General features: G+C 40.4%; 1 protein-coding gene across 1 annotated transcript in view; it reads right to left on the reverse strand.

The window, feature by feature from the left end:
• Positions 1–425: 425 nt before the first annotated feature.
• The window catches only part of LOC119852084 (desmoglein-2-like), a 42,948-nt gene continuing 23,582 nt past the window's right edge, over positions 426–19,791 (reverse strand). The window contains exons 6-15 of the mRNA XM_038392967.2: positions 17,686–17,849; positions 16,236–16,370; positions 15,904–16,089; positions 14,700–14,959; positions 14,055–14,197; positions 11,678–11,905; positions 9,528–9,758; positions 8,514–8,638; positions 5,601–5,936; positions 426–4,337 (exon numbers count right to left, since the gene is read on the reverse strand). Coding sequence (XP_038248895.1) covers positions 3,255–4,337; positions 5,601–5,936; positions 8,514–8,638; positions 9,528–9,758; positions 11,678–11,905; positions 14,055–14,197; positions 14,700–14,959; positions 15,904–16,089; positions 16,236–16,370; positions 17,686–17,849 — 2,891 coding nt within the window. The 3' untranslated portion in view covers positions 426–3,254. The remainder of the gene's footprint in view (positions 4,338–5,600; positions 5,937–8,513; positions 8,639–9,527; positions 9,759–11,677; positions 11,906–14,054; positions 14,198–14,699; positions 14,960–15,903; positions 16,090–16,235; positions 16,371–17,685; positions 17,850–19,791) is intronic.

Raw genomic sequence — 19,791 nt, forward strand, 5'->3', positions numbered from 1 at the left:
TTTGTGCCTTAATTTCCCTAACTGTAAAGTGGGAGATAATGCCTAGTTCAGCAGATGTTGTGATGAAAAGTTAATGTTTGTAAAGTGTGCTGAAGATGTAAAACTGCTATATGGCTATGAGTCAAAGCCCATGAAAGTCAATATGCAGCATTCTGGTGCCGTCAGCAGGCTCTGGATCAGTGCTAAGTAATATTAACAACAACAACTAGATAGAGTGAGATTTTCAAAAGCATTTAAGTGAGTAGGAGACAGCTCCTATTGAGTTTCATTGAGATTTGGGCACTGGCTACCTTTCATCTCCCTTGAAAAGCCCAGCATTCGTTACTATAAATGGAAGGAATTAAAAAAAACACGTTAATAAAAAGTCACTATTTTTGTTCTAAGTGGCTGCATTTTAAACTAAATAAATAATGAAAAGGACAATATCAGTATTTTCCTTTATTTGAAGTTCCATAAAAAATATAGAAACCACAGCAAAAAAGGTCATATAAAATCAGCATAAATCCATTTCCTCTACATATAGGAAAAAAGAGCAGTTATCCATTCAAAATTCATGCTTGGAATGAAATACAAGTCGATGCCATAACATTAAAAACTAAAACCAGAGATATAGACCCCAGTTCAGCAAGGTACTTAAGCATGTGCCAAATTTAAGCACATGAGTATTTTCACTGACTTACATGGAACTACTCACGTGCTTAAATTAGGCACGAGCTTACATACCTTGTGCTGAACAAAGACCATAGTTCTCATTTTAATATTTTCCCCTATTTAAATATAATACAAGTTTGTTTTAAATTGCTTTCTACACACTTCTTGGTACTTTTCCCCCGTTTCAAATATAGCTTTATTTAAAAAAATTTCAGGCAGAAAACATGGTAACACACACCAATGCAATTGGATGAAAATTTGATTAGAAATGGAGTGAAACTGAAAGTAATAATCAGAACCACTGAAGTCCTGTCTCTGCAATCAAAGGCCCCAGTCCTTCACATACTTATTCATGTGCTTCACTTAACCACTGTGAGCAGTCCCATATCTGTCACATGCATAAGTGTATGCAAGCTCGGGTCCTTAATACATAGGCACTAAATGGTAATTAACAACACTAGTAATATTTTTAGTGTCATAACTATTCCAAAAAGCATTAAGGTGACTTCTCCTATTCATAGCACCTTCCAGCTTAGATTTTAAACAAAATTCACTTGGGTTTTCCCAAATTTCATAAAAATAAATATTTACATTCAGATATACATTACTTTCCCCTCCTTCTTCCGAGTAAATGCATTTCCCTTTTGCCAATATTTAAATATCAAGAAAAAAAATGAATTGACTAACGGAAAGTTCTGTAAAAACTGTAGTGAGCTCCCTCATTTCTCACCAAATAGTGTATAAGCAAGGCAGCAGTAAAGTCAGCAGGAATTTTAGCATTGACTTCAGTGGAAGTGGGATCTGGCTCTTGATGTCAAATTTTAACCTGCACCTCCAGTTTTGTGACTGCACTTTTACAACATGATTTAGGTCACTTAGGACCTGATTCGCAGGTGCAATCAGGTCCTATAGATGTCTAAGTGATCTCAATTATGTTTGAATCTCTGGCCCTACATTTCTGCTCACAGTGGTGGAAAGAAGAGGGAGAGCTATGTTTGCTTTCATGTGTTATTTCATGACCAATAAAAGTAAGTAAAAATATGGACAATTAAAATGCTTATGTGCATTACATCAAAGCTGGTGCAATATGTCAAAAAGTAACTGACTTCAGTATTCAATGGTCTGCAGACAGCTCAGCTGTCTTGCTACTTATTCTCCAAACTATGTGCCAAGGTGCAAGCATTGCTTTGAATGACAGGAAATGCTGATTTCACAGCTTCTAGCTATCACTCCTGTGAGTTCCATAAACAGCATTTCTGGGAACATAACAGGTTTGGCTGCTTGGCTTCTCGGCAGGACTGTGCCCCTCTATTTTACTTTTATTTTGGCTTACAGTGTGGCACATTTATTTTGGCACAGTGTGAAAAGAAGATCTTCACAGACAAGATCTGCAAATTATTTAGGAGTCTTGAGGAAATGTTTCAACACAAATTCTCATATATAAAGGCACACTTTTCTCGGTGCCTGGGCTGGAATCAGTGCAGGGAAAATTTCCTTTTAATTTCATTATGTAAGCATTAAACCCTAACTATAACCAAAATTTCACAAAGAAGAGATAAGAATGGCCATATTGGGTCAGACAAAAGGTCCATCTAGATCAGTATCCTGTCTTCCAACAGTGGCCAATGCCAGGTGCCCCAGAGGGAATGAACAGAACAGGTAATCAAGTGATCCATGCCCTGTCATCCATTCCCAGCTTCTGGCAAACAGAGGCTATGGACATCATCCCTGCCCAATGGAAATTACTTTTTCAAGGTAACATGTTAAATAGTTTTCTCTTTTCAAGTTTAGTTATTTTCAAGGCTATGGTATTAAAATATTTCTTAAAAAGGTAAATATGTAAGGGAAAGATGGGTCAGAAATCAAAATTCAGATTAGATGTTGAAAGATCTGGTCTCCTATATGAGGTGAACATGTGCCAAACACTGGCAAACTTACTATTACTTGGGGTGCATTCACAGGAACAGGTTTTCCTAGCTCTGAGGCAGCGTGCACCTCACAGCTAGAGATCATTATCTGACTCAAATTATTTCTGAAATTCTGACAAATTCTTCCATTTGTAAATCTGCTAGAGTCTGGGATATTGCATATACAGCCCCCATCTCTGTGGAGATGGGTTGTTTCTGGCCCTTTTAGATGAGAGGGAATGAAACTGATGACTAAGGTCCAGAGCTCCTGCAAGAGACTTTAGAACATAGGAGACAAACGGTTCATAGAAATTTAGTTTAACAACATTTTTGGTTGGTCATTACAATGTTTTTCAAGACTTTTATGGCTTTCTAATTATATCGTCTCTGCATGTGGGTGATGGGTTTAGCCTTCACCCAGCAATATCTTACATATGATGAATTATACAGTAGTAGAAGGAAAAAACAAGGAAACATTATTCCTATTAATTGTCCACCTTGAAACCATTGCTATAAAACACTAAAGTCAGCTGCTTTTTTCCCCGGTCACATTTCTTATTTACAGAAATGACTACGAAAATTCATGCCATTTTTACAAGCACAAGAAAGTTGAGATCTTGAGATACTAAAAAGTTGCCAGTGTTGCTGGTAGAGATATAAATGATGCCTAGCAGAGCTGTCTGAGGGATATGTATTTTATGAGCAAGTATACTGTACAGTGCTGCATTTTGTGACCTTTGAAGACTTACTCAGGGTAGAAGAATCCTCCAAAGCTAAGCCTGTTTGGTTAAATAGGGGGTCTGTGATTAGTATACTCTCCTGCCTTCCAGGTCCAGAAATGGTGGTCTGCCCTCTTATGCTTTGCCTCCCTGAAACCTCAGCTGGAGTTGTGTAACTAGCCTGCAGTCCTGAGGTGGGTGTAACCACTCTTTCAGTTATCACCACATTCTGTCCTTCTGATAAATTTGGAATGCTTAGCGAGGCCTTTAGATCTGAACTAGGTACAAGCAGCCTCTCCCTCTCCCTCACAACAACATACTGTGAATCAGGGAAGTCGTGAACTTTTAGAAGTCCAGGCATAGTGTCATCTGACCTAACCAGCCTAACATTATGTCCATTTGGCAAGTCAGGAATTTCTAACATGTCCTGCAAACCAGAAGCTGGGGTGAGCACTCTTTCTGTTACAAGAATGTTCTCCTTAAACTGAGGATCAAGAACACCTGTGGTGGGTCGCTCCGTGGGGACAGCAGCATAGGATGTTTCTGTCACTATAACACTGCTATTAGCCAAGGGATCAACCATAGGCCTAACTTGTTGCAGGCCAGGCCTAGAGGCATAGAATGTTTCAATGACCACCTCCCGTGTCACAGTTTCTGAACCTATGCCATTTACTCTATGCACAGGTTCAGGTGGTTGGAAGCTGGTGCCTGAAGAATAGGTATGTTCTGAACTGAAAGCATTTTGCTGATCTAAGAACAGTGGCAATGCATCTTTAAGACACAAACCTGACTCATTCATGGCTGGACTAGCATTCCTGTCTTTCAACACATGTGAACTATGCTGGCTGACTTCCACTTCTGCATCTTTGCCCAGACAGATATCTGCTAGGGTCTTAAATTTATCTCCTAAATCATCCAGAAAACGGTCATCCAAGTCATCTTCAATAAAGCTGCAGCAGCCAATGGAACCATGTGAGGAGTCTGCTTCTTCCTGACAGTAAAGCAAGAGACAGTCTTTCGCTAGTTGAGCTTCATCTTCGACAGCAAAAGCATCAGCTTTCTAAAATAAAGGAAACAAAAATAAATGTTGTTTCAAAACTTTAAAGGGACATTACCAACTTTTAAAAAACAACTGCATTTTTGCTGGAATATTTTTTACTCAATATTGTTATAACAACATCTAAGGCCACATCTAAACTATGAGCTAGGGATGCGATTGCCCTGCTAACGTACATATATTTGCACTAGCTCTCCTTGTTCTAGGACAAGTATAAATCATAGTGTAGCCATGGTAACACAGGTAGCAACAGCAGAGTCACAAGCTGTACTGATTACAACCCACCTGAAACTGGTTTAGCTGTGCCAAGTACAAACCAACCATGCCTCCATTGCGGCTACCCATGCAACCCTGGCTACACTGCTGTTTATTTTCATCATATCTCAGGGAGAGCCAGTACAAATGTGTGTGCATGAGCAGGGGAATTGTAGCCCTATCTTGTAGTACAGACTTACCCTCAACATACTATAACTGAAAGCCAGCAGAAGAAAAGAAGATTTCTGTTTTTGTGTAGATGGCAGCAGTTGGTGTCAGTCAGTTTGTGGATTCCTCTTTGTAAGTGGATATTTCACACAGCAATCGGTGCGGAGGAAAAAAAAATGTAAAGCAAATAGGAAAATTTGACTAAATCCCCCAGGATTTATCAGCAGGATTCAGAGATAGTAGCTAAAACCAGTTTGTACTCCCTAGAGAGTAATTTAAAATTGATAGTGCCCATAAAAATATTTCACTTTTTTGGAGCAAATCAACTATTATTACACTGGTGTCCATTTATGCTCTTCCTTCCCTCATCTCCCCAAAAAATGTATCCCTTCATTCTTTTGGAGATGGGCTAGAAAACTTAATTGGTGCTTTTCATCACTAATTTCTATGATGTATTCAAATCATTCAGTTCATACAAGGTGTAATAAATGGAACTGGAAAACAGTGCATTCTGGTTTAAATGTGCAGCATTTGTGTAACACTAAAGCCCTGATCCTGCAAAGACTTAATATGTGTAACTTTACTTGTGGCAATCATCCTATTGAAGCCAAAATAAAGGCACATGGTTATGTCTTTTGCCAGATTGGGCCTAAGGAAAACATGGCAGATTGTGATGACAACATTTATGTTAAACAAAATTCATATCATATAAACAATCCTGATAATTCTATTTCAAACCTAAAAATATTTTAATGGCCTTTAACAACTTGTTTACACAAAATTTACTTATTTTTTAAAATAAAAAACCATCAATATATTGATGTTCTCAAGCAGGACTCTTACCTCATTGAAGTATTCTCTGAAAAATTCTTCATCTATGCCCACTTCAGGTCCTGTCATCATGGCCCGTCCAGCTCCTATCATCATGGTTCCTCCAGCTCCCATTGCCATGGTCCCACCAGCTGACATGGCTCCATATTTTGCATCAGAACAGAGATGTCTTTGTTCTTCCCATCTCCCACTGCTCATGTTAGCATTACCATAGTGTCCGTCAATATGAAATCGAGAACTGCCTCCTCCTGTAGCAGATGCCTTGGCACCCATCACTGCTGCTGCTCCACTGCACACATTTGCTGCTGAGTTGTCCAACGTAGTGGGAGCAAGAAGGGTTAGCATTGCCTAGAAGAATAATTTAAAATACAACATGAAACGTGCTCTGTGCTGCTCATAGAATTCTCTAAGCAGTTTGGCTGAGGAGTCCAGGAGTGAGGTGGTTGGCATGATTGTTTGATTTGGCATTAGACATGTTGTTACAAAGGGTAAACTGCCCCCTGAAAAAGGGTGCAGCCTTTATGACTGTGTAGCCAAGGAAGCTCACAAAAGCCATTTTAGGGCTACATTGTATCATTCCCTACTAAAACCAATAAGGGGAAGTAAGAAAATCAGGTTTCAGAGTGGTAGCCCGTGTTAGTCTGTATCAGCAAAAACAATGAGGAATTCTTGTGGCACCTTAGAAACTAACAAATTTATTTGGCATAAGCTTTTGTGGGCTAAAACCCACTTCATCAGATGCATGGAGTGGAAAATACAGTAGGAAGATTTTATTATATATATTATATATATATATATATATATATATATATATATATATATATAAAAAATTACAAACACACGAAAAGATGGGGGTTGCCATACCAACTAACGAGAAAAATAAATTATGGTGGGCTATCATCAGCAGGAGGAAAAAAAAAAAAAAAAACTTTTGTAGTGATAATCAGGATGGCCCATTTCAACCAGTTGACAAGAAGGTGCGAGTAACAGTAGGGGGAAAAATTAAAGCATGGGGAAATAGTTTTTTGTTTGTTTAATGACCCATCCACTCCCAGTATTTATTCAAGCCTAATTTGATGGTGTCCAGTTTAGAAATTAATTCCAGTTCTGAAGTTTCACATTGGAGTCTGTTTAAGTTTTTGTTGTTGAAGAAGAACTGCCACTTTTAGGTCTGTTATTGAGCGATCAGAGAGAATGGGGAAACTCCAGCGAGTTTACTTGGCAAAATTTTTCAAAATGCTCCTTTCAGTGAGAAAGGCATGTGATCTCATGCTGCACCCTAAACCCTCACCTAGAGCCTCTGCAGGTTCTGCCGGCCCTTCTGTGATGCTGCCTGGCCTTTTCTCTCACGGCAGCTTGGCCATATTGCCACTTTCTTTCACCAGCAGCTTTTCCAAGGTGGATGCAGGCTCTAAGGAAAAGCTAACACCCCACTAATTCCACCTGGATATTTACCAGTCAGGAGAGATGATGCCAATGTTAGTAATTACTCATCGGTCCTGCACAGACCCCACACGAGCCTCAGCCTTATGCAATTGACACACCGGGGCTTTATGGGGCAGCCAGCATGCCAAGTATTCAATTTTCCCCCTCAGTTTCTCCTCCATGCAGCCATTTCTGATCTAGTTAAATCATATTTGCTCTCCTCCATACCTCACTGAAAGGGAACACTGGGCACTTAAGTTTGGATACAGCCCACAGACTTTTAATTAAAAGGCTATAACGCTTCCCATTCCACCATTTTTCTGCTACATTAATACACCCACTGATTGGAATTGACACTTCTTCCCTTCTGAATGGAAGTATTTAACACTTTTGTGGATCAGGTACTGGTATTGCACCAGTATTTCTCCTACACTCCCCCTCCTCATTTTCAACTCAGAAAAAAAGTATCATCATGACAGATGTGGCAATTTCCTTCAATACATAAATTTAAATCGCCCACAGGTGTCATTGTGGGCTTGGGATTGTATGTAATTCCATGGGGTAGGATGACCAGAGTTCTTCCAGGAATTAACAGTGAGGGATGATTAGGCAAATTCACTCAGGTTGTAACACCTCCCTAGAAGTAACATCTGCAAAGGCTCACATATACTGATTCAAACTGGATTCTGCAAAGGCCAACAAAGAAAGGGCTTTTGAATAAACATCCTGAATTTACACTGACTCTTAGGGCTTCTTTCTGATCCAGAAAAGAGACAGGAAGGACCTTTTATCCAAGGTGGTCAGGTAGGAGGGAGAGGGTGCCCAATCATTGTAGAAGGGTTTGAAGGAGTGACTTTTACCAGAGCTACTACTGGAGTTGTTGGGGAGAGGGGGTGGTGAACTCTGGTAAACTTATTAGTAAAAAACAATAAAAGAACCTACACGTGTGCTATGTTTTCTCTGGAATGCTTTCACCTTAAGAATACACGTGTATACTTAGGAAAAGCTTGCGGTAACTTGTAACTGTGGGAAACTGTAACAGTCATAGCCTTTGGGAAGAAAGCACAGAATAGATGCAACCCTGTTAGGCAGTCTGGCTTGTTGGAGAACTCACAGTGTAGATAGAACTATGCAGCTTTGAAAAAACCCTGTTAGGTCTCCACCCAGGAGAGGTGATGGATGGGGAGCCAGAAGGCCAAAAGCAAGTGCCATTGATGGACCACGAGGAGGAAATACAGGTGCAATTGTCATGAACTGTGAGAATCACTATTTGGTTGATTTCACTCTTCTTTTCCTTTGCAATTTAGAGACTTTGGCTGATATATCTAGAGTGGCGTATGGAATTTAGCCACCCATGTTTTTAATTAATGTTAACATGTGGCTAAATCTCCTGCACTGCTGTGGAATCTCAACCCACAATCTAAAACTGACACCAAGCGAGAAACTGAAATACTTAGATTAAAAGAAAAGAAAGGTGATACTGGGCTAAGGTATACTTGCCTGGTCTTCAGGTGCTGCCCCTTCACTGTTCCATTTACGTAACATCTCTTCACTACTGTCAGGTATTGCTGTGAATCCTTTAGCACCTGATCCACAATGGCAAAACAGCAGTAAGAGTGGCACAACTGTAAGGGAACACAATGTATCATTAAAATGTCTGATAATTAGAACTCAAATCATGTTTAGGTAACTGTCTGTAGTTAGTTAGGTAATAAACATCTGGCCTGTGTGTGCATGCACACAGGGTAGATGCAAGTTTTCCAGAAATTCAGCAATTTAATGCAGAGTTTAGTTAGTTATGGTCAATAGATAATGAATGTGTACTATGGCTCTGATTCTGCAAACACTCATGCATGTGCTTAACTATGTACATATAAAGTAGTCCCACTAAAGTCACCATCTTGCCAAACTGAGCCCTAAATACCATTAAGTCCACCTCTTCCAGTTTTTGGGGGGGGGGGGGGGCGCTTTAAATAGCTGACTCAATATACACAACATCTTGCCACTCCCTAAGTGGAGGATTCTACCCCACTCGGCCTGTGTTTTCAGCTGGGTTACTGGAGTAAGGAAACAGAGTTGACACTTTGAAGAGGGGTCAGAGTAGTGGAGAGGGGCAGCCACAGTGACATTATTTGAAGGAAATGGGAAGGGTCTGGTGGTGATTCAGTGGACCATAAGAGGAGCCCTAAGAAAAACCAAAAGGATTTCTCAATGCCTTATTATCTGTCCTTTAGCATATCATAAGCAAATGTTTGTTTGCTTGTTTAAAAGGCACTAGAAACACTGAAAGTTTCCTATTGCCGCATACTAGTTCTAATACTTCCAGGGTGAAATCATGGTGCAACTGAAAGTCAATGGGAACGATGCCATCGACTCCAGTGGGCTCAGGATTTCACCAACAGAGTATACTTAGATTGTAAACCCCTTGGGGTAGGGACCATTTCTTCTCTGGTGTCTTGTATTCCATAGAACATGCAGTCAGTGCTTAAGAAATAATATAAAACAGTTACTTACGTAGCAATAATAAAATTGCCAAGATAATTAGTGCAATTGCTCCAGCTCCCAGCACAACTGAAGAGTTGATTAGTCTGTCTTGACACGAACCCCCATTCACACAGGTACAAACTGTCAGCGTAAGGATCTGCTTTTCAGCACAGCTTAAACCTTGCATATCTTTCACTAAAATTTGAACTTTAGTTGTGCTGGGCTTTACATCTTGTGGTAGTAACAGCTGCATGGTTGTTGCTTTGTGGGGACAGGACCGGGGTGAAGGAAAAACATAAATCAGTGAAACAAGAACTGGGTGGAGAGAAAGTTAGTAATCACTCTCTTACTAAAGAAAAACAAACAAAAAATTCTACCAAAGCAACAGAATTGACTAATTCACAACCAATTGCTATTTTCATCATATAATTCACACTCTGGCAAAAAAAAGAACCAATGTTTATTTCTAATTTCTATTGACTGTGGAAAAGCCTTGTTAAAATTTGAATTGTCTGTATGAACCCCCCCAAAATACTATTTGTCTTCGTAACAAGTTATAGTTGTCTAGTCCTTTCCCACTTTCAAGGTAAAAAGGGTCCTGACATAATGGAAACACTGCAATTGTGCTGAGAAGGTGGGAGCAGATTCCTAGGAGTATCCCTATAGGTATAATGAAAAACAGCTCTGCAACATGTCTGTATGCATTGATTTTTTGGGGTGGGTATGGGAATCAAAGGATTCTCCCTCATTCCCTGACTAGATGTGAGCACAAGTGCTTGGGAGGATTTCTCCCCAGCCATGCCCTCATGGAGATCGTGTATTATTTGGGCTGGACACTGCGGGACTGATTCTGGATAATACGGACATGTTTAACATACCATCCAAAACAATGTAGCTGCAACTATCTGGGCTGCAGCAACTGTGAAGACTGTAAATGCTAGTTAGGCAGCAAGTAAGCTAATCTGTTCTGGAAAGGTGTTACTCTGCTGTGGCAGCCCTCTGGCAAAGCTCTGCAGTGGTGAATTGTAGAGCTGCCTAGAAAGTGGAGGATCAGCAGTTGAGCAAAAGAGCTCTTTGATTTACAAGGAGCACTTCTTCAAAGGACCTGCACAGGTATTTGGGTGTGGCAGTGTGCAGTGGACGGCTGCTTTGCTCATCACATTGTGATGTGGTTAAAGAAAATAGCCTGTGAACGGGGGATTTCTTGCCTCACCCAAATCAGAGTACAGACACTACTTCATATTGCAAATATATTCTTGCAGAGTAGGACTCCCAACCCAGACAGACATTGTCGTGAGGGTCCTCTTCCTTCTCCTAAAGTACTGGAGTATCCTGGACAACCGATTAAGGATCTAGTTCAGTGTTTCCCAAACTTGAGATGCCGCTTGTGCAGGGAAAGCCCCTGGCGGGCCCGGCCAGTTTGTTTACCTGCCGCATCTGCAGGTTCGGCTGATCATGGCTCCCACTGGCCGCGGTTTGCTGTGCCCAGCCAATGGGGGCTGTGGGAAGTAGTGCGGGCCGAGGGATGTACTGGCCGCCACTTCCCTCAGCCCCCATTGGCTGGACACAGTGAACCACGGCCAGTGGGAGCCGCGATCAGCCGAACCTGCGAATGTGGCAGGTAAACAAACGGCCGGGCCCGCCAGGGGCTTTCCCTGAACAAGTGGTGTCCCAAGTTTGGGAAACACTGATCTACAAGGCGCATGGCAGTTTCCCATTTCTCCATAGCTCAACTCGTGAACTGAACTGCCATTTAGGAATGTGAGCCCTGCAGCTGACTGCAGTTATATGGCTGCAAATTCAGTCACACAGAGAGGAACATCTGTCACCTAAATGTTGTGGGGACACGGGGAGGGAAGGCGTCTTAGTTCCAACATCATTCTCAAGAGCCCAATTATAACATACACAGGTGATCAGGTTACACAGAACCATTTCAACTCCAAAATGCATAATTCTGTATTCCATGGGCATTAGAAATGAACGGGGGAGGAGACAAACTTCCAACTCTTGATGTGTCTCCTGGTGTGGCACAGCAGATGTGCATGTCCTTTTTGGCTGGATCAAGCCCTAAGATTCTGATCTGACCAGAGTTAACAAAATGTGACATAAATGCAGAACTCAAAGAACTGAAAATGATTTTACTAAAATGTTTATTATAAATCAAATTGATATTTTCTTACCATTTATGTCTCCAATTACCCATTTCTTTGCCATCCCTTCAGGCTCATCAATGACAGTAAAAGTGAAGGGAGCACTATTTGGATAAGCATCGCGATCCTCAGCTGTAAAACTGAAGAACTTTGCATCTGAACACACAGTCTGTGCTGGAGTCACAATGGTTGGACAATTATCATTGGCATCCACAACCTGAATTACAATGGTACCCGTGGCTGTTTTCTTAGAATAATCTGCAAATATAAACATGAAAGCTTAAATTCTTGTGCGCGCAAAAAATTTTGCTTTTAAAAATATTTCATACTTTTTCCAGGATTATAAAAAGCAGTAACATGGATTTAGGATCTAATCCTGCTTCCATTGAAGTCAATGGTAGTTTTACCTTCAATTTTAATGGGGTCAGGATTTAACTCTTAATATTTACAGAAATATCTGCAAGGTTATATTTTCTAAATCTAATACATTTTAAAAACTAAGTAAAACAGAACTATAGTTCAAAAGTACCATTACAAACAACAAATGAGATACAAAGAGAACACGAACCACATACTTCAAAAGACAAAAGACCATGTATTTGAGAGTTCTTTTTGCATTGTATTCAAACAGCATAGGACTACTGAGATTTTTCAAATCCTCTACTCATAATACTGAGAGTTTTCAACACTTCCACTTCAAGCAGTATTTCAATTAAGCCTGTTCTGGACACAAACATTTTTTGCAATGTAGTCCTATCAATAAATAGGTAATAGCCCCTAAGCAAAAAGGGTTTAGGATCAAAAGACAGATTTAAAAAAAAACCACACAACACACCAACCAAATTCAACACGGTCAACAAAGCCTTTAGGTCAGATTCTGAGATGCATCTATTTGGATACATCTATATTGCAAATGAAGGTGCGAATGCAGCCCGGTAGGCATGCCTCCACTATCTTTAATCTGCGGGTGCAGGTAACAGTGATAGAGGGGATGTGGTGGCAGGAGCTTTGGCAGGGCTAGTCTCCCAAAAAGAAGCCTGCCTGGTTATGTGCTTGTGTTGCTGGCCTGAGCCAGGGTGCATACTGCTGTATCTTCACTGCTAATATTATCTGTGCTAACTAGATAGAAAACTGGTACAGGTATGGCTACCTGTGCTACAATCATGCTATCATTTGTGGTTAGCTACACCTTTCATCACACAGCACATAACTTGCAGACCAGTGGGAGGAAGTACTATTTGGTTTTAAGCCATTTCTATACTTCCTAGATTCTGGACTGCTCTGGGGGGCCAGAACAGCCCCCAGCATGATTTAGACAGTCTTGGGGAACTGTCTGTGTTATGACAACCTGTCCCTGGCTTTCTACAGGTGTAGAATCTTCACAGTGGTATGTGCTGTGGCCTCACTCCCACTTCAGGCCAGTATTTGCAAGGTCTTCCACAGTTTTTGTGCCAGGAAAATTCTCCCCAGTGGGAACTGTGGCTTTCAGAGCCCCTTTTCGCTGCTCCTACCCTTTTACCTAGCATACAGGGGTCAGAGTGGGGTGGGAATCTCACACTTTAATCTAATCAACTTGCAAAACAGCTAAAAAAGGAAATAAGTCAAAATATTGAAATAAAACAATGTACAGAATTTAGAAACCTTTTTATATTTATATGTGGTGTTAAAAGTGACAGCAAAAACTTCTTCCAGACACATTTCCAGAATGCATAAGGACCTCAAACTGTACAAGGAAGTGACTATCATATACATAGACATTGCAGCCAAAGGAGCCCTGCCCGCTTATGCCAGAGAACCTGACCTTTACACTACTAAGGATTAGACTATACAGCCCTTGCACGTTGGTGAGCATTTGCTTTCGTTTTCATGGGAGTGCTCATCAAGAGAAGGGTGTAATATTTAGCCCAGGGATTGGCAACCTTTGGCATGTGGCCCGTGAGGGTAAGCCCCCTGGCGGGCTGGGCTGGTTTGTTTACCTGCAGGTTCGCTGAAGGGCTGGTTTGTTTACCTGCAGGTTCGGCTGATCGCAGCTCCCACTGGCTGCAGTTCGCCACTCCAGGCCAATGGGGGCTGCGGGAAGCGGCAGACAGTACATCCCTGGGCCTGCGCCACTTCCTGCGGCCCCCATTGGCCTGGAATGGCAAACTGAGACCAGTAAGAGCTGTGATCGGCCCAACTCGCGGACACGGCAGGTAAACAAATTAGGCCGGCCCAGCAGAGGGCTTACTCTGGCAGGCCGCATGCCAAAAGATGTCGATTGCTGATTTAGCCCGAAATGGGTACTGATCAGATGGTATGACTGCTCTCTTGCTGTGCAACATTAGGGTCAGACCTCAGCAATACAGAAAGTTTGTAAAGAAAGGTTTATGAATACACATGACATGACATCTAATGCCTCACAACTTACCATTAGTTATGGCCAGAATGTTGGCGGTGTAGGTACCATTAATTAAATAAGGTGACTCATAATCGGGTATTTTTATTAGCTTGATTTCAGCTGTAGTAGAATCTATCATGATCCAATTATCTTCATCATTTCTTTTGAAATATCTGTTGATTTTTTAAAAAAAAATCATGAGCAAGACAATCATGGGGGCTGAAGCTGCTTTGCACGCACACACCCCCTCCCCCCCCGAATATTTGCTCTACACCACTGTATCTGCATGTTCATGGGATTTCTACAGGTTTCATCCTAAATCTCAGTCCACAGGCTGAAACCAAAAAAGCGTCATTCATTGGTATACTTGTAGATTTACTAAATGGATACATCAATACAGACTGTTTCTGTATTGGAGATGCACTTATATGAACTAACATAAAACCAAATTATTTAAAAATTAAAAAGTCCATACTTTTATATTACAGTATAAATGAGATGGGTATTCTACATAAAACTCTGTAGAATACCCATCTCATTTATACTGTAATTATTAGACATCTATCAAACAGCATGATTATGAAATAATTTCAGCCTTGTGATCATTTGATACAAAGATTTAATATGACATTCTATAAATGGCAACGTTGCTAATTAATAAAATATGATGCTTACGTGATATGTTCTGCTACTTTTGAAGTGTCTTCATCATAGGCTTGATATTTCCCAATAATCTGGTTTATCATCATAGTCTCATGTGTCTTAATCACCATTGTGTGGGGTCTGAATACAGGGCCCTCTGGCACATTTTTCACCTTAATTGTGACTGGAATTGGTTTTACTTTGTAGGTACTACTAATTGATTTGTGAAATGCTGCTTTATTTGTAACAACAACACTTAAGTTCATGCTTTGCATTTCCTCATAATTGATCTCCTGCAACAAGCGCACACACACACAGACACAAAAACAAACTTCACTCAAAAAGTAAACACAGAATTTAACACTCAAATAATGTTTAAAAGTTCAATCTTTAAAAATATTTTCTTTGTCAAAAAAAATGACTGGATTAAGGCTATTTAAGGTGCCCAATTGACAGCACCAGAAAAAATAAGTGTTATTTAAATTTGTCAAGTCTCTTTTCAATATATGTCGGGTATATCAAATAGTATACAGAATAAGGATACAGTATCTTGTTATTTGTATGGATAAATTCAAAGTAATAGCTTCAGGTTGCTGACTTTGGAGAGAACACTATCTTCTGGCCTTGGGATGGACTCTCACTCCATGCGTCACAATTGGAAAAAAGGAAGTAGAATGCATCAGTTTCATACTAGCTGTCATATATTCTAGCTTTTGCCCTCTAATCATTATCATATTTAGCACTGAAAGTGCTTTTCATCTGTAGGTCTTAAATCACTTTATAAAAACATAGTTAAGCCTCGTTACCCACAAATTGAAGAAAGGGAAACCAAAGCACAGAGATACAAGACCTGATATGCTGAGAGTTGCTCAGCATCCTCAACTTGTGTGGACTTTTGGGGAAACTGAGGATGCTCAACAGCCACAAAATCAGGTTCTAAAATGATTTACCTGATGTCACACAGAGAATCAATGACAGAGTCAAGAATGGGACCCAGATCTCCTAAACGGACGGGAAACATGCTTTCCTTTGTTTTTATACTATGTACATAAAATTACTCAGTACATAGAGGTAAAATATAGAAATGGAGGAGTGTTCCACTAGTACATTATTTGCTATTCACATGTTAGTAGAATGCAAATCATTTTCGTTAAAATTAATATCCAGTGTAATTTATTCTAATATGTAAAAAAAGTCTAGTTACAATTAAAAAAAAGACACTACAGTATACACTTACCTTCACAAGAGTCAAAACGCCTTCATTTGTTTGAGCATCTGTCTCTATACGGAAATAACCCCCTTCATTCCCAGAGATAATTGTGAAGTTTGCCAGCCAATTATCAGAGAATTTTTCATCTTTGTCAAATACTTTCAGTCGCATAATTTCCACATTTGCTCTGTTTTCCTCGACACTGCCTTCATACTGCAATCATACAACATGTCTTTTAAAAAAATGTTAAGTCTACTCTAGTTCATTATGGCAAAGTGAGTCCTTTGCGTGCCATGTGATAGTAAATTATCTGTTACTATCAGACACAGGAATATACAGAAGCTGTTAAACATACTTACTGTCTGCCTTTCAAGAACAGGAATATTGTCATTGACATCCAAAATCTTGATTTTTACAGTACAGTTTGTAGCTAGCCCAGTTTTTTCTCCATTTCTGTCTCTTGCTTCCACAGTCAAAGTGTAGCTACTTTGTTCCTGTGTCACATTCAAAAATATTTAAATCTATACAGAAACCAATTACAAAATATAAAACATTTTTTGCTCCAGTACATTATCTCTATTATTTCTTTGATATGGAATGGCTGACTATGGCAATATGTTTAATTAATATTAAATTCCATTCATCATAACCATCCTGATAACTGAATTGTTCCACCAGAGTCCTGAGCTCAGGAATGCACTTAACATTTTCCCAAATAACTGAGTAAATGGAGGGTGGAAAGAATTTGAGAAACATAAAAGAAACAAGAACCACCACCCCAGCACAAACAGCTTTGGGAATTTTATCATTGTCCTTTAATTGGGACTAGGAAATGGTCACTCCATAACTGGAGGAAACGGAAAGTTATAGTGAATACTATACATGATAAAATAATTATTGTTAAATTATTACATACAGATTACAGAAATTAGTACAGGTTTAGACTAATAGTTCAGTTATTTCCCTTCAGTTTTTAGTGAACTTCATGATTATAGTATTCAGGAAAATGACAGACTGATAGTACTGGCTAGAGCTAGGCCTGCTATAAAGGTGGAATATACAAAGGGGCTTAGGTGCCTACATCCCCTTTTTAAGTGCCACTGTAAGCCACAAAACTCCTGCTCAGCTGCTACCTAATACTGAAGGCACCTTAAGTCTATTGGCACTTAAGTTTTTGGTGCAAAAGTTCCCTAGGTGCCTACGTTTCTGCCTCTGGGCATCTCTGCACTGCTGCTTCACTCTAGGCACCCAGGTGCCTGTCTCCCCCCTATGCCCCAGAGTGATCCACAGATGAGGGAAAATACACTTTCTTCCACCTCAATTGTCTGAGGGGCCCAATCCGTAAGTGTGCCAAAAGCCTGCTTAACTCCACACAAAACAAATGGGGGAAGGAAAAGAGGAGGACCTCCTTTATAACCATTAGCCCAGTGGTTAGGGTACTCAGCCAGGATATGGGAGGCCCTCCATTCAAGCCCCTTTCTGCCTGATGAGGTGAAGGGAATTGAACAGGGATCACTGGGCCAATACTCCCCTCCAGTGCAGTTGAGGACAACTGGGTAAGCAGAGCCTTAACTCTTAACCCCCCAAACTGCACCAGCCAGCACAGCTGAGCAGACCAAGGGAGAAAATCGATGTAGGAAAAGGGCTAGGTCTTCAGTTCCAGTTCCATATGGAGATGGAGGTTGGGGGTCAGAAGATCTATGTATCCAATCCTCACCTAGTGGGCAGGATGAAGCAGCAATGAGGGAAGAGCGTTGAAAGTGTGTTGTTAAAACTCTGGTAAAGAGCCTATATAAGACAGTAGTTTACCTCTCTGTCGAGGTACAACATTGCTGTTACAACCTCACCGGTTGTTTTCTTAATACTGAATGCAGGTGGCGAATGAGAATCTTGAAAAATCTTGAAAGCAATTTTGGAATTTAGATTATTCGGCTCATCTGCATCAGTTGCATTTATCCTCATCACAAGCGTACCTGAGAATTAAAAAAAATTATATATAGAGAGATTTACATTGCCCTTGTTCATGTATTGGCAAGTATCATTTATAGAATACAAAATGGAGAGTTTTCAGACCCATTTAACTGTTTTGTGTTGTACTTCTAATTACTGCTTTTATTAAGAGATGGAGAAATGTCTTATTTTTATTTTTTAACACTATGTCATTAGATAGTGTGTACAAGCAAACAAATGCACATCATGGATATACAACTACAACCTCAGTATGACAATGGCCCAATGAGTGTTATTTACCTAAAAGTTTAAGAAAAAAAAAAAAAAAAAGATAGAAACTTAATGGGTATAATTTAATACAAACAGAAAACGGAGACAAAAAAGTCCTTTTAAATTATCTGCCCCATCTCCCAGGCCTGACTCTCTAAAACCGGTTGCCTGCTGAAAACAGTCCTTTGACCATTATGTTCGTTTGCCACTACCCTCTGTTAGCTCACGGTCAGAACTCATTTATACATCATAGAATTTATACTGCTAGCATATAATGGAAAGTCTCTTAGCTCAAGTGACAGGAGCCTGTGCTTTTGAAGAAGGCGGATCTTTGTTCAAACTGGGGTCTCTAGTTAGACACTTAAATCTATATCTAATTTTGCTACTTGAATCCTACTTGATTTTCAAAGCTGATCATTACAGAGCTCCCATTTGAATTGAGGGAGCTCAGCACCTCACAAGAGCAGACCCTCAATAACCTCTTCCATATGATCACCATCAGGCTGAAATAGATACAGTGTAAAGGATTTATCAAGCTGTTTTCCCAAAACACTCCTTTCTTAACTACTGACAACAGATGTTTTCACCTCCCAGAGGCCTGATCTGAAACCTCTGAAGTCAGACAGACTGTAATTGACTTCAATGGGCTTTGAATGAGGCCAGCATTTGGTAGGGGTGCAATATTCCTCTCTAACCCACAGTTAAACATGCAAGTGAATATGCTTTGCCTGATGAACTGAAATGGGAATGAGGGTATGTGATCCACCCTTGAAAGCCGAACTGGAATGGGGCTGCAATTCCTGCACACTCCTTAAAGGGTTTTGTGGTCACTGGATACGGGTAATCTCAGACTCAGTGACCATTTACCTACTTGCCCAGCTGTATATGCTGGGCTATGTAATGCTCACGAGGAGTCCAGCTGCAGCATCACAGGGGTGCGTGGAGTTCCCCTGCCTACTTGCTCTTCAGCCACCCTCCCAAATTGCCACTTGAATGTCCTGAGGCTTTTCCAAAGCCCACATTGTCATGTGTCAGTTTGATTTACTATAGGATCAGCTATAAGCATTGTCTTTGGAGCGAGATCTGAGGTACAAATTGATCTGGAGTAAATGACTGGTCTCTTAGGACTGGAAGCAACCTGAATCTTTTGTGATCTTTGGTGTACAGCAACGAACTATCGCTAGTTTATCTTGCCACCAAGGCAAGCTGGATGGAAAGATAGACTGGAGTGTCTGTAACTCTATGGTAAGACTGTTACAGTGTTTCAGGAGTTCACATTTGTTATTGAGTTGTGAAATCTAATTTCAATCCAATCTGTTTGGGGTATCTGCCCTGCTTTTTGACAGTCTGCTCTGAAGCTGGCACTCAGTTGTGAGCCACTCCAGACAGCATGACAGTGCTTGTATCTGCTGATACAAAAGTGTCTGGGGTCACGGTAAAGATTTTGTGCTATACTGCAGGCTTAATGAAGCAAGAGTCCCTATTGTTTTTCAGTATCTGTTGGATGTGGACATGAAAGCTTTATGTAGTGTTAAGAGTGCTATGAGCTATATGAAGTGATAAGGAATGCAGGAGACTTTTCCTTTAAATTATTTCCAGCTTTTCAGGTTTTGAGTTGGTGGTGTGTGTCCCGATGCAACCTTAACTGTCACTAAAAAAAGTGTGTGTCTGTTTACTTTCAAGAGTCTTTTTCCT

The sequence above is a fragment of the Dermochelys coriacea genome, chromosome 2 (genome assembly GCF_009764565.3).
Source record: "Dermochelys coriacea isolate rDerCor1 chromosome 2, rDerCor1.pri.v4, whole genome shotgun sequence".
Classification (NCBI taxonomy): Eukaryota; Metazoa; Chordata; order Testudines; family Dermochelyidae; genus Dermochelys; species Dermochelys coriacea.